The 15,222-nt window shown below is 37.3% G+C and overlaps 1 protein-coding gene across 19 annotated transcripts in view; it reads left to right on the top strand.

Annotated features, from left to right (window-relative positions):
- TUT4 (terminal uridylyl transferase 4) overlaps positions 1 to 15,222 on the top strand; it is a 127,707-nt gene that overhangs the window by 92,855 nt on the left and 19,630 nt on the right. For 7 of the 19 annotated variants that reach the window (XR_011537358.1, XM_070609620.1, XM_070609614.1 and 4 more), the window contains 7 exons: positions 566 to 643; positions 784 to 961; positions 1,234 to 1,281; positions 1,366 to 1,448; positions 9,327 to 9,442; positions 10,376 to 10,599; positions 11,623 to 11,723. Coding sequence is in view for 18 of the 19 variants with exons in the window: in XM_070609620.1 (XP_070465721.1) it covers positions 566 to 643; positions 784 to 961; positions 1,234 to 1,281; positions 1,366 to 1,448; positions 9,327 to 9,442; positions 10,376 to 10,599; positions 11,623 to 11,723 (828 nt within the window). In the remaining variant the exon portion in view is untranslated. The remainder of the gene's footprint in view (positions 1 to 565; positions 644 to 783; positions 962 to 1,233; positions 1,282 to 1,365; positions 1,449 to 9,326; positions 9,443 to 10,375; positions 10,600 to 11,622; positions 11,724 to 15,222) is intronic. The other 12 variants (XM_070609628.1, XM_070609617.1, XM_070609626.1 and 9 more) reach the window with 2 other exon arrangements.

The raw sequence follows: 15,222 nt of genomic DNA on the forward strand, positions 1-15,222 counted from the left end.
TGTTATTCATAACTAATAATGAAGATTTTAACAATCTTTATCAAGATGTTAGAGAAAGCTACCTAGTTTTCTATTTAAAAAAATCAGTGTCCCAGGGCTTTTCAGCCTCAGATGATGCAGATAACTGATTAAAGGTACTGGAGTTCTTCTCCTAAACACACAGTTCCATTAATTTCTTTTGGGTACACAATCAATAGGTATTATCTATTATGTAATAATCTCTACATCTGTGATCTTTTGATGAAAATGCTAGGGTTTTTTTTTTTTTAGTTTTACTTCATTAATCTCGGGCTGAATGTCTTTTGATAGGCCAAATAGGTAACATCAGATAACATCAAATGTGTCATTTGGAGAATCTGATGCTCTTAAAGTAATCCTTTCCCAGCTTTGATCTTTCAGATACATTTTATTCATTCATAACTTGGTATCACATTATATCATCCTAACGTGTTCCTTTTGGAAGAAGTATTTTAGTATGTCTTTTATAGGTAAATTCTAAAATGATATGAGACTTAAAAGGAGTGGATGACCTGAAATCTAATAATAAAATTAATTTTTTATGCAGATCTTTGATGGAAAACAGATTCCACAGAGAATGGTTGATGGATGGAATGCTTTTTTCTTTGATAAAACAGAAGAACTGGTAACTTTTTCATAGTCTTTATGTTATAGAATGCTCACTGATACATGTTAGAATTTGCGTAATTTAATTTTTCTTGTATTTGGGGTTCATGTTTTGGATGGGTATAGACATCTCTCTCTCTCTTTTTTTCTCATTTGTAGAAAAAACGTTTACCTTCACTTGGAAAGAATACAGAAACCTTAGGAGAGCTTTGGTTGGGACTGCTTCGCTTCTATACTGAAGAGTTTGATTTCAAGGAATATGTAATTAGCATTCGGCAGAAAAAGCTGTTGACAACTTTTGAGAAGCAGTGGACATCCAAATGCATTGCTATTGAAGGTAATCATTTAGCTGATAGTAATTCAGGAACAAAACAAAACAAAAAGCCAGAATTTCGTTTGGCCAAGGACATTGAGGGGAAAATTGAAACATGTTAGAATTTGGAAGATTATTCCTCTTGATTTTTGTTAGTTTCCATTCTTTAATCTATAATTTTAAAAGAATAATTTGCTGACTTACTCTCAATTACGTAGTATTAGACTCTTGTTAAGTGTATTTTATGTTACAATAAACATAATTCTTAATTAAAAAATAAAATGTTTCTTTTCTAGACCCTTTTGACTTGAATCATAACCTTGGTGCTGGAGTTTCTAGAAAAAGTAAGTTTTAAATATAGAAATCTGCTTTTAAAGGTCTTACATGTTAAGATCTGCATCTTAATTGTTTTCTTCTTTCTTCCATAGTGACCAATTTCATCATGAAGGCATTTATCAACGGAAGGAAACTTTTTGGTACCCCCTTTTATCCACTCATTGGCAGAGAAGCTGTAAGTTTATGTAATTTGAATTCTGAATCTTTTCTTAGAAAACTTTCTTTTTTACAGTACAAGAAGCCTAATTCTATTTTCAAGTTGGTGTTAGGAACAGGGAAAGAGATGGTTATAGCTCCCTGTATTTTTTCTTATTACACTTATTATACTTCATTATGAGATATCCATTTGCTAAATTTTGTTTCTCTCTTTAAATTATAGCTCCCCCATTAGACTGTAGCTCCATGAGGATAGAGTCCATGTCCATAAGGTGCATCGTTGTATCTCTAGTGCCTATCGTAGTGTCTGGCACATAGGATGTACCAAATATGCATTTGTTGAATCAATGAGGGTGGATAGCCAAGACTCAGAATCCTTAAATTTTGAAATTGAGTTCTACCCACTGACCCTCTTTCATCTCTGGAATTCTTGATGAAAATATAAACAGAGAGGACAATACCGAAGAAATACTTTATTGTTTGCTGAGGCTCTGCTCTAATTTTGGTGTAGCCCTAGCAAGCTGAATTAGCTGTCATGAAACTGAGAGCCTTTCTTTTGCTTGAACTAGGTGGCATAGTGTCCCCCATTACTCTTGGTCTCACTCTGGCTTTTGCTTGTTATCTAATGGGAGGAGGTCTCAGTTTAACTAAGAAAGAAACTTCCAAGAGAGGAAATCTCAAGAGAGAAACCATCTTTCTGCTATTGCATAATGAATATCCTTGATCTTGTTCAGTCCAGTTGTAGCACTCGTTCTTTGGGGTGTGGCATAAAAAAAGCCGAGAGAAATTTAGAGCTTTTTTCCCTTGGAGTACTGGTTCTCAGATATTTTTGATTGTCCTGGCCTCTTAGAGGGATGATAATAATTATAATGGAGACAAATAAAACAACAGTAAAATTTGAAACAACAGAAAAGTTGTGTAAGAAGAAAATAACGAACAAAAGGAAAATCCAACAATAATTTTACTAACGTATTAACTTTTTTCTAAATTAGTTAATTTTTTTGAGGAAGATTAGCCCTGAGCTAACATCTACTGCCAATCCTCCTCTCTTTGCTGAGGAAGGCTGGCCCTGAGCTAACATCCGTGCCCATCTTAAAAAAAAAAAGAGAGAAGCATAGTCAGATCAAAACAAATGTGATGATTCACTGATAAAGCATTCTACCTGAAATTGTGGGAATTCCAACTATTAATGTGTATACGTGCACATGTTCAGTATGAATCTAGCAGTTTCATGCAGTCAGGCTTTTTAGTAGAATACTAGAGTATTAATAAATTGGAAATGTGCAATTTTAGTTTGGTTTTTAAGATTGGCACCTGAGCTAACATCTGTTGCCAATCTTTTTTTTCTTTTTTCTTCCCCCCAAAGCCCCCCAGTACATAGTTGTATATTCTAATTGTGAGTACCTCTCATTGTGCTATGTGGGACACCACCTCAGCATGGCCTGAAGAGTGGTGCCATGTCTGCTCCCAGGATCCGAACTGGTGATACTCTGGGGTGCCGAAGTGGAGTGCCTGAACTTAACCACTCAGCCATGGGGCTGGCCCCCAATTTTAGTTTATGAATACAAAATTTTAGTAATTCTTAATAACTCAGTATAAGTAGTCCTGATAGGATATCAAAGTCCTTGATCTTGAATATCATTTGGTATAAGAGCCAAACATTAGTTTGGGGCCTATGAGTCGGCTAACCATTTTTTGATCCACTTTATTCTGTTATAAAAGACCAATAAACAGTTTTCTGTAGCTTGCTTATACCAGTTTAACTATTCTCCTTATATGGACATTTAGATTGTTTTCATTACATCGGTGTTACACCTGATATTGTAGAAAATATCCTTGTTAAATAGTCTTTCATGCTTATACTTTCCACAGTAAAGATTATTCTTTCAATACATATTTATTGAATTCCTACTTTGCACGTATTTCTCTGCTGTGTACGGGCATACCTCAGAGATATTGCAGGTTCAGTTCCAGACAACTGCAATAAAGCAAATATTGCAATAAAGCGAGTCACATGAATTCTTTCATTTCCCAGGGCATGTAAAAGTTATATTTATACTGTACTGTAGTCTACTAAGTTTACAATAGAATATGTCTAAAGAAACAATGCAGATACCTTAATTAAAAAATGCTTTATTGCTAAAATGTGCTAACCATCATCTAGCCTTCAGTGGAGTCTTGCCTCCATGTTGATGGCTGCTGACTGATCAGGGTTTGCTGAAGGCAGGACGGCTGCGGCAATTTCTTGAAATAAGACAGCAGTGAAGTCTGCCGCATCTATTGACTCTTCCTTTCACAAACGATTTCTCTATGGCATGCGATGCTGTTTGATAACATTTTACCCACAGTAGAACTTCTTTCAGATTCAGAGTCAGTCTTCTCAAACCCTGCTGCTCCTTTTATCAACTAAGTTCATGTAATATTCTAAATCCTTTGTTGTCATTTCAACAGTCTTCACCGCATCTTCACCAGGAGTAGATTCTATCTCAAAGCCACTTTGCTCATCCATAAGAAGCAACTCCTCATCCATTACAGTTTTATCGTGAGATTGCTGCAATTCAGTCACATCGGCAGGGTCCACTTCCAATTCTAGTTCTCTTGCTATTTCCACCACATTTGCAGTTGCTTCTTCCACTGAAGCCTTGAACCCCTCAAAGTCATCCATGAGGGTTGGAATCAACTTCTTCCAAACTCCTGTTAATGCTGATATTTTTGTCCTTTTCCCATGAATCATGCCATGTTCTTAATGGTATCTAGAATAGTGAATCCTTACCAAAAGGTTTTCAGTTTTGCCCACATCATCAGAGGAATCACTATCTGTGACAGCTATTTATAGCCTTATGAAATGTATTTCTTTTTTTTTTTTTAAAGATTTTATTTTTTTCCTTTTTCTCCCTAAAGCCCCACGGTGCAGAGCTGTATATTCTTAGTTGTGGGTCCTTCTAGTTGTGGCATGTGGGACACTGACTCAGCGTGGCTTGATGAGTGGTGCCATGTCCATGCCCAGGATTCGAACCGACGAAACACTGGGCCCCCTGCAGTGGAGCGCGCGAACTTAACCACTCGGCCATGGGGCCGGCCCCACGAAGTGTATTTCTTAAATAATTAGACTTGAAAGTCAGAATTACTCCTTAATCTGTGGGTTGCAGAACGGATGTTGTGTTAGCAGACATGAAAGCGTCTCCATCAGAGCTCTTGGGTGACCAGGTACATTGTTAATGAGCAGCAATAATTTGAAATGAATCCTTTTTTCTGAGCAGTAGTTCTCAAGTGTGGGCTTAAAATATTCAGTAAACCATGTTATAAACAGATATGTCCAGGTTTTGTTGTTCCATTCATAGAGCACAGGCAGAGTAGGGTTAACATCATTCTTTTTTTGTATGTGTGACGAAGACTGGCCCTGAGCTAGCATTTGTTGCCAATCTTCCTCTTTTTGCTTGAGGAAGATTGTTGCCGAGCTAAGATCTGTGCCAAACCTCCTCTATTTTATGTAGGGTGGTGCCACGGTGTGGCTTGACGAGCAGTGCTGGGTCTGTGCCCAGGATCCGAACCTGCAAACCCTGGGCCACTGAAGTAGAACACACGAACTTAACCACTCCGCCACTAGGCTGGCCCCAATTTAGTGACATTCTTAAGGGCCTATAGGATTTTTTGGAATGATAAATGACCATTGGCTTCACCTTACAGTCACCAGCTGCATTGGCTCTTAACAAGAGAGTCAGCCTCTCCTTTGAAGCTTTGAAACCAGGGAATGACTTCTCCTCTCTAGGTACAAAAGTCCTAGATGGCATCTTCCAACATATGGCTGTTCTGGCTACATTGAAAATTGTTGTTTAGTGTAGCCACCTTCATTAATTACCTTAGCTAGATCTCCTGGATGACATGCTGCAGCTTCTACATCAGCACTTGCTGCTTCACCTGCACTTTTATGTTATAGACACAACTGCTTTCCTTAGACTTCATGATCTAACCTTTGCTGGCTTCTAACTTTTCTCCTGCAGCTTCCTCGCCTCTCTCAGCCTTCCTAGAATTGAAGAGACTTAGGGCCTTTCTCTGGATTAGGCTTTAGCTTAAGGGAATGTTGTGACTTGTTTGATCTTCTATCCAGATCACTGCAACTTTCTCCATATCAGCAATAAGGCTGTTTCACTTTCTCATCATTCATGTTCACTGGTGTGGCACTTTTAATTTCCTTCAAGAACTTTTCCTTTGCATGATAATTTGGCTAACTGGTGCAAGAAGCCTAGCTTCAGCCTGTCTTGGCTTTTGGCCTGCCTTCCTCACTTAGCTTAATCATTTCTAGCTTTTGATTTACAGTGAGAGATGTGTGACTCTTTCTTCACTTGAACACTTAGAGGCCCTTGTAGGTTTATTAATTGGCCTAATTTTAACATTGTTGTGTCTCAGGGAATAGGAAGGCTTGAGAAGAGGGAGGGAGATGGTGGAATAGCCAGTCATTGGAGTAGTTAGAACACACACATTTGTCGATTAAGCTCATTCTTATATGGGAGTGGTTCATGGCGCCCCAAAACAATTAACATAGTAACATTAAAGGTCACTGATCACAGATCATCATCACAAGTATAATAATAATGAAATGGTTTGAAATATTGCACCAATTGCCAAAATGTGACATAGAGACATGAAGCGGGCAAATGCTGTTGGAAAAATGCCTTCGATAGACTTGCTTGACACAGAGTTGCCACAAACGTTCAATTTGTGAAAAATGTAGTATCTCTGAAGCACAATATAATGAGATATGCCTGTACTGGGATTATAACAACATACAAAATAGATGTGTTTCTTTCCCTTAGACTCTAATGGAAATGAAGCCAAATGTATGTTTTATTTTTTCACCTTTGTTCCTCACTCAAATATTCCCCCCTCTCCTATACTTCTACATCATTAAGTTCTCTGATATATCGACCCATATTCTCCAAATCTATCAGCTATCTTCTGTCTTCATTTTTCTCCCCATTTAACTTAGCTTCCCTGGTCTACTCTCTGGCATATGCTTTACATTCATTTGCACCACTGTCCTTCTTTTGTACTCTTGTGTGTTCAACCTTACATGAATTCACCTATCCACCATCTATCTATGTTTGGGTAGCAGAACACTAGTGGAAAAAAGTCATCAAGCTAGGCAGTTTTTTTTTTTTTTTTTTTTTAAAGATTTTATTTTTTCATTTTTCTCCCCAAAGCCCCCCGGTACATAGTTGTGTATTCTTCGTTGTGGGTTCTTCTAGTTGTGGCATGTGGGACGCTGCCTCAGCGTGGTCTGACGAGCAGTGCCATGTCCGCGCCCAGGATTCGAACTAACGAAACACTGGGCCGCCTGCAGCGGAGCGCGCGAACTTAACCACTCGGCCACGGGGCCAGCCCCCCAAGCTAGGCAGTTTTATTTATATAGTACAACTATAAATTAATTGTTCATCATCCTCAACTGGACTTTCATTGCTATCTGATGTTCTTAGTACATTTCTTTAGTTACCTATATTTCCCATTCAGTAAGAACTATTTCATATTTTATTTATTTTACTCAAAATTTAATACCCATTGCTTTTTATCCTACCTTTCACCTCTCCCCTTCTTACTCTTAGATATTTTCTCTCTGAGACAAAAATGGTATCAGATTAGTATTCCTTCAACTTTCTACTACCAGATCTACTAGTCTACCTGCATTTGAAGATCTGTCTTCTTTATCAACCTAGTCCTTCCATATGCACTCTAGATCTGTTTGTTATTCCCTTTACCTTGAAGCTTCAACCTCTTCATCTGTGAAAAAGCCTTTTCAGAGATGAAATACATAAAATGTAATTGCAGTTTAGCATTAACAGATGAACATTGCCATCAATTTTAATGATAGGGAATGCTAACTTTGAACCCCAATTAAGCGACTTGTTTTCCCCAGAAAGAGTTCATTTCTTCTACTTAGTAAACTTATATTACAAAAAAATTATACTCATTTATCATTAGTAGTATATTTTTAAATTCTTCAATAAAAATTCTGTGGAAATTTGCTTGCTTTCCTGTTATATAAGTACCTACATAATACCTTCAATTTTGCCACAGTACCTAAAATATTTACTATCTGGCTCTTTACAGAAAAAGTTTGCTGACCCCAAGTCTAGGCCAGCTTAACTGGGATGGTGGGTTGGAGAAAAGTGTATTAAAGAGATACTCAGGAATAGAATGGATACATTCTTGGTGATTAATTAGAGGTGATGGGTGAAGGAGAACAAGTTTGGGATGATTCTGGGTTTCTGCCTTAAGTAACTGGGTGAATTGAGAAAGATCTTCATTTTGTCCTAGCAGAAAATATGATGATGAAAATTTTAATTAGTTACATTGGTTTCATTAATAGTAAGTGAAGAATTCTCTCTCTTATCCTTTTTTAAAAAACAGCTTTATTTAGATACGATTCACATACTTTACAGTTCACCAACATAAAGTGAGCAATTCAGTGGTTTTCAGTACCTTTGCAGAATTGTGCAGCAGTTGCCAAAATCTAATTCTAGAACATTTCATCCTCTCTTAAGGAAACCCCTCCATCCCCATTAGCAGTCAATTCCCATTCCTTTTCTCTCCCACTCCCAACCACTAATCTACTTCTTGTCTCTGTAGATTTTTCTATGGTAGACATTTTATATAAATGGAATCATAGAATATATAGCCTCTTTGTGACTGTCTTCTTTCATTTAATGTAATGTTTTCAGGGTTTGTTCTTGTTGTGGCATATATCAGTACTTCATTCCTTTTTATGGGTGAACAGTATTCCATTGTATGGATAAATTGTATTTATCCATTCATCAGTTGTTGGACATTTGGTTTGTTTCTACTTTTTGGCTATTACAAGTAATGCTGCTATGAATATTTATGTACAAATTTTTGTATGGATGTATCTTTTCCTTTCTTTTGGGTATATACCTAACAGTGGAATTGCTGGGTCATTTTGATGAATTTGTGTTTAACTTTCTGAGGAGCTGCCAAACTGTTTTCTAAAGCAGCTGTGCCATTATATGTTCCCACCGGCAGTATTTTTGTGGGTTCCAGTTTTTCCACATCCTCACTAATGCTTGTTCTTCTCTGTCGTCATTTTGTTTTTATAATTGTAGCCATCCTAGTGAGTATGTCTTATACTTTTATCCCTGACTTTATATAGGTTTGAAGAGTGCTAAATGGACATGTTCTCTTGCTTCTCGAGATGAAACTCGTCTTTGGATAGTGCAAACCTGAATTAAAGCTTAGAAAGATAAACAAGGTGCTAGGAGAAAGCAAAAATGAGTTTGGTTCTTCTAAGACTTGGGAAAATGATTTGCTTCTTATTGGTTCCCTACCTTTTCTTTAAGTATACCCTACTTTATATAATAAATATTATATGCTCTTGAAATGTTGTATGTGAATATAATCTTATATAAACCAGAAGATTGCTTAATTTACATAGAGCTCTTATGTAAAGAGAATAATTCCTTTCCAGAAGTAGACTGGCTTAGCAGAAGGCATGAGCTTTGTAGTCAGACAGACTTAGCTTTAAATCCTTTATCTGCTGTTTACCAGCTTTTTTATTATGGGCAAACAACTTGAACTCTCTAAGCCTCAGTTTTCTTATCTATAAAATGAGGATGAAATAGTATCTGTTTTATTGAGGTATTATGCAAAGATGCTATAAATGAATGAGAAAATAACATGGATGTAAAGTGGTTAGTACTGTTAGCAACTGTGATATTGATGATAATTCTGAATCTTATTTTCATATCATGGTTTTAGTTGTAGTGAAATATTTGTTGATGTTTATTTCCTTTTTTTTTCAAAATCACTGTTGCATTTTGGTCCCCTTTTTATTTGGATTCAGAAGTTTATAGTGATTTTTTATAGTAAAGTTTTATTTTCTCCCCAGGAGTACTTCTTCGATTCCAGAGTACTAACAGATGGAGAACTGGCTCCCAATGATCGATGTTGCCGTGTGTGTGGAAAAATAGGCCACTACATGAAAGACTGCCCTAAGAGGAGAAGGTTGGCAAATGATTATATATCAACATTACAGGGAAAATAAATGTCAGGCTAATTGTAGCTATAATTATGTTCACATATGTTTTAGTGAGAAAGTTCAGAACTTTAAATTGGAACTTAGGTAAATGTATATTTGTGTGGAATTTTGTAATAGAGATATCTTTGTGGTATAGTCGTGTCTCATAGTGTTCATTTGTTCATTTACTCATTAGTTCACTCAGGTTTTTTTTTTTTAATTGAAGAAGCATTTATTGACATCTACTGTGTGCTGGGAACTGTGCTAGGAGCCAGGGGAAAAAAATGACCAAGACGTGGGGTTCTTGCTGAGGACCTCACAGTCATGCAAACAAATAATTAAAATATGATTAACTGAATCTTTGAGGTATGTGCTGTGAGGTATACTTACATGATATATTCTTTGAGAAATATACATCCTATATAACCTCTGAAAATATATCTATGACATGTGTTCTCCTCTATTCTATATACTATGTTTAACAGGCCAGAAAAAAATCCCTTCTTTTGTCAAGTCTTGCCTAATATAAAGAGCTTAGAAGTTTTTAGACAGAACAAACTCGTAGTTTCTGTCACTGCTATTTACTGACTGTAAAATTTAGGCAAGACACTTATGCTCTCTAAGCCTCAGTTTCTTCCTCTGTAAAACAGAGATAATAAATACCAACCTCTAAGGATTGTTACAAGGTTAAAATTGACTTTAAAAATTTTTTTAAATTTAATATTGTATTATAAAACTACTGAAATACCCAGTTTCTGCCATATGTGTAGGTGTGCTATAAATGTGAGTTCCTTTGCCTTCTAAAAGATGCATGAAACAATGGGCATGTTAGTCCCTTTACTGTGAGACTTTTGTATAGTTTAGTTTGTTCTGTGGCTCACTCAGTTTACAAGTCCCTAGCCCCACATTATTGGTATCAGCAGTTTATTATTTAGACTAAAGAAGAAAGACAGTGAAGAAGAGAAGGAGGGGAATGAAGAGGAGAAAGACTCCCGAGACCTTCTTGACCCCCGAGACCTCCACGACACTCGCGACTTTAGAGACCCCAGAGACCTCAGATGTTTCATATGTGGAGATGCGGGACATGTACGAAGGGAATGCCCAGAAGTCAAGCTGGCCCGTCAGAGGAATAGCAGTGTGGCAGGTAAATAGAAAAGGCCAAAAATAGTTTCTGGTAGTAATAAAGTCATTTATGTTGTTGTCATTCTAAGGACCCTGATTCCTTTCTTGTCCAAACCTAGCTGTGTGATTTTGGACCTTATCATTCCTTTCTTTCTTTCTTTTTTTTTGAGGAAGATTAGCCCTGAGCTAACGTCCGCTGCCAATCCTCCTCTTTTTGCTGAGGAAAACTGGCCCTGAGCTAACATTCATGCCCATCTTCCTCTGCTTTATATGTGGGATGCCTACCACAGCTGGCTTGCCAAGTGGTGCCATGTCCGTACCCGGGATCCAAACCAGCAAACCCCGGGCCGCCAAAGCGGAACGTGCGAACTTAACTGCTGTGCCACCGAGCTGGTCCCTTGGACCTTATAATTTCTTAAAGAGAGAAAATTTAGACAGTCAAGCTTTTACTTTGAACAGTACTTGGTCTTAGCAGTCTGTTGTATTCAAGCAACTCTCTGAGTCACACTCTTTATTTCTCTCAATATCAAAAGTTAATAGAAGTTAACTTTTTTCTCCCAAAAGTTAATGAGAGGATTTTTTTTTCTGGGAATATCTAAGAGAAATTTTATCTCTTTTCACTGCTGTTATGACAGGGAAATCTCTTCCTGTTATGTTTCATAAGGAATTTTAAGAATTAGAAATCCACATGAGAGTTTATTGAAAGAAAAAAATACGTTTTAGAAGTGTTGATTTCCAGTTGTTCAGATTCTTCTTGCAGAAGGTATTTTTTTGTATAAATACCTTTTCCTCTTTAAAAAGGCAGTATGTCGTTTGTTCTTGTTTCCAGGACCAGTGTAATTTTTTTAATGACCCTCAGGATTGAAAAATGGCTTTAAAAAAAAATTAGTTGTTACGAGTCCTTCACTATAATCATAAGTTAAAAGTCCAAGTTTATAAGATCTTAGAGATTTGAGACTCTTTTACAGAAGAAGGGAATTTATTGATTGTTGTTTCTCTGCTATTTTCTTTATCTGTTGATTTTCTTTCTGATGTCTTCTCTTAGCAGCCCAGCTGGTCCGCAACCTTGTAAATGCCCAACAGGTGGCTGGTTCAGCCCAGCAGCAGGGTGATCAGTCTGTAAGGACTAGACAGTCCTCAGAATGTGTAAGTACTCTGCCTGCAAATAGTTTAATCTTGGCAGGAAGATAGCACTATCTTTGGTTGGTGATAGGGTTGATCTTTCAGACTGGCAAATGCAATCTTCCGGATTACACAGTGCTTTGTAGAGGTGCCATTGCTAGGCACATAAGATAGAATGAGCATTACTTTTGGAGTAATGTAGATCTGGGCAAGCCACTTAACTTCAGAGAGGCTCCATCCTTTTTGTGAAATAAGATAACTGCCTAATAAGGTTGTTGCTTGGATTGAAATAAGGTAATGACTTTGAGGTTTTAGGCTTTGCCTTGTGGAGTTTATCAGTACCATTAATAAAAATAGACACAAAAATTCAAATGTATTTTGGGTTTGGTACTGTTAAGGCAATTATGTGCATGGTATTTCACTTCCTTGAAACTTCTCATAGCTGATATATAGTGAAATATACCCTGTAAAAGACAGAGTATCAAATTAGAATTCAGATTCACAAGTTTCATATTAATTTTTCTGAGTTTCTCTTAACTTTTTTTCTAAATCTGTACTCATCTTATACTTCTTAAATTAATTAGTTCATTATTAGTTGAATGCTTACTCTAAGCCTGACACTGTGCTTCAGTGCATCACACTTATCAAATTTAATCCTTTGGCCATGTGAAGAGGTAGGTATTAGTGTGATCAAACTTTACAAATTGGGAAGCCGAGAGTAAGAGAAATTAAAAGATTCAAACCCAGGTCTGTGTAGCTTCAAAGCTATTATAACTATTAAACATGCTATATCTGATGTGATCTATGTTTTCGAAAAAATTCTTCAAGCATTTGAAGAACAGTAGTAGGGAAAGTCTTAGAAAAACATTTAGGAGCCCACCAACCCCACCCCAAACATTTGTATACCTACTTTGGGCCTGGACATTTTCATAAATGTTATGTAACAACAGTAATCTTAGCTAACATTTGTTGAATGCTATGTGCTATGTGTGCATTCTTTCTTCCTGTTTCTTATTATAAAATATTTTTAAAATATTGAAAAAGTATAGAAAATAATGAACATCCGCATACTACTGCCAGGTTTTAACAGTTCTTAACATATTATTATTTTGATTTATTAAAAAATTACCCACAATTGACAACACTTATACATTCCTCTTGGATGCTGTTCCTGTCTTAAACCTTCCTGCCATTCCTTCTTGCTACTAAAATGTGCTGCTATCCTGAATTTGGTGTTTGTATTTTCCATTTGTATTGTGTAGTTACTCTTCACAAAAACCTATGAGGTAGATTCTGTTATTATTTATACTTTATAAATAAAAGTAAAAATAAGTATAAAGTATACATTTTTCTACTTAACTGAGGTTTAAGTTTCTTGCCTGAGGTCAGCAGACACTTGGAACCAGTACTTGAACCCTTGGGCTCTGTCTCCAAAACTTATGTTCTAACCGCGTTCTTATACTGCCCCCAGCTTTCATCCTCTGCTTCTGGCACTCACTTTTCCCTCACCTGAGATTTGAGTAAGGTTCTGTCTAATGCACATTGGTATTCTGATGTCTCACACAGCACTTGAACCTCAGCATGTCCAGAATGTAGCTTATATTTCTCTCCAACTCCCTAAACATGCCTCTTCTTCCTGTGTTCTCCATCCCATTGGATGATCTCACTATCCATCTAGTTTCCAGACTACTCCCTCTCCCTCAACCCCCACATCGAGTCACCAAGTCTTGTTTCTACCTGTAAAAAATAGCTCACAGCCACTTGCTTCCCTCTGTTCTTATGTTTCCCTAGCCTAAGCTACCATCGTCTCAGACTACTGTGTTATAGCAGCCTTTTAATCAATCTTTCTCTTTCTTTTTTTAATATTCTCTATTTCATTCCTATTAAGCCAGAATAATTTTTCTAAAATGCAGATTGATCATGTTCCTGACCTGTTTAAACCCTTCAGTGGTTTCCCAGTGCCCTCAGGATGGAGTCTAAACTACAAGCCTATAGGACCCTTCATCGTCTTACCCCTAATTAGTTTTTCAGCTTCAGATCTGCCATTCCCCTGCCCTTGTACTCCATTAATATTAAACTTCTTTGAGATTCCAATTACAGACGGTCCCTGACTTATGATGGTTTGACTTACAATTTTTTGATTTTACAGTGATGTAAAAGTGATACACATTCAGTAGAAACTGTTTTTCGAATTTTGAATTTTGATCTTTTCCCAAGCTAGTGATATGCCGTACAATACCCTCTTGTGATGCTGGGCAGCAGCAGTGAGCCACAGCTCCCAGTCAGCCATGTGATCACGAGGGTAAACAACTGATACAGTTAGAACTGTTTTGTACCTGTATGACCATTTTGTTTTTCACTTTCAGTACAGTATTCAGTCAATTACATGAGATATTCAACATTTTGTTCTAAAATAGGCTTTGTGTTAGATGATTTTGCCCAACTGTAGACTAATGTAAGTCCGAGCATTTTTAAGGTAGGCTAGGCTAAGCTATGATGTTTGGTGGGTTAGGTGTATTAAATGCATTTTCAACTTAATGATATTTTTGACTTATGATGGGTTTATTGGGACATAACCCCATTGTAAGTCAAGGAAAATCTGTACTTAAAGCCATGTGTCTTTGTGTCTGTGGACATTCAATCATGTTGTTCCCTCTGCCTTAAAACACTCTTCCCTTCCCTTTATCCCTTGCCTCTTTTATCAGACTGGTCTCTGTTTACCCTTGAGTCTCAGCTTAAAGTCACTTCTTCTGGGAATCTGTCCTTGATTTCTACTTTCTTTCGTCTTACCTTCCCTGCTTCTCCCAAAGTGGGTTCAGGTATTCCTGCTCTGGCATATCATTATACAGTCATGCGGTACTTAACAGTGGAGATAGCTTCTGAGAAATGTGTTCTTAGGTGATTTCATCATTGTGCAAACATCAGAGTGTCCTGAAGGGGAACAAAATTTGCCACCGCAAAGTGTATCTCTTTAACATGAGGATTATTTTAGGCTGATTATTTTTTTTGTTTGTTTGGTTTTTTTTTTGTTTTTTTTTTTTTTGTTTTGGAGGAAGATTAGCCCTCAGCTAACTACTGCCAGTCCTCCTCTTTTTGCTAAGGAAGCCTGGCTCTGAGCTAACATCCGTGCCCATCTTCCTCTAGTTTATACGTGGGACGCCTACCACAGCATGGCTGCCAAGCAGTGCCATGTCCGCACCCGGGATCCGAACCAGCGAACCCCGGGCCGCCGAGAAGCGGAACGTGCGAACTTAACCGCTGCGCCACCGGGCCGGCCCCTAGGCTGATTATTTTTAAGGAAAAAAAAGACTCAAAGTTTTTCTTGTTACATTTCCCTTAACTGCCTAAAAGAATTCAGATTAAAAACATGTGTCTCAGGAAGCAAGCTATCACCTTAGCATAACATGAACTACGTGGTAGATAGGGAGTAAAAGAGAAAAGTCTGTCTGTTGGACTCTCTCTGTGATCTTCTGTTTCTGTGTGGCCAAACATTTGTTTTCCACTTGTTTGCTCCTTTTCACCA

The sequence above is a fragment of the Equus przewalskii genome, chromosome 2, assembly GCF_037783145.1.
Source record: "Equus przewalskii isolate Varuska chromosome 2, EquPr2, whole genome shotgun sequence".
In the NCBI taxonomy this organism is placed as follows: domain Eukaryota; kingdom Metazoa; phylum Chordata; class Mammalia; order Perissodactyla; family Equidae; genus Equus; species Equus przewalskii.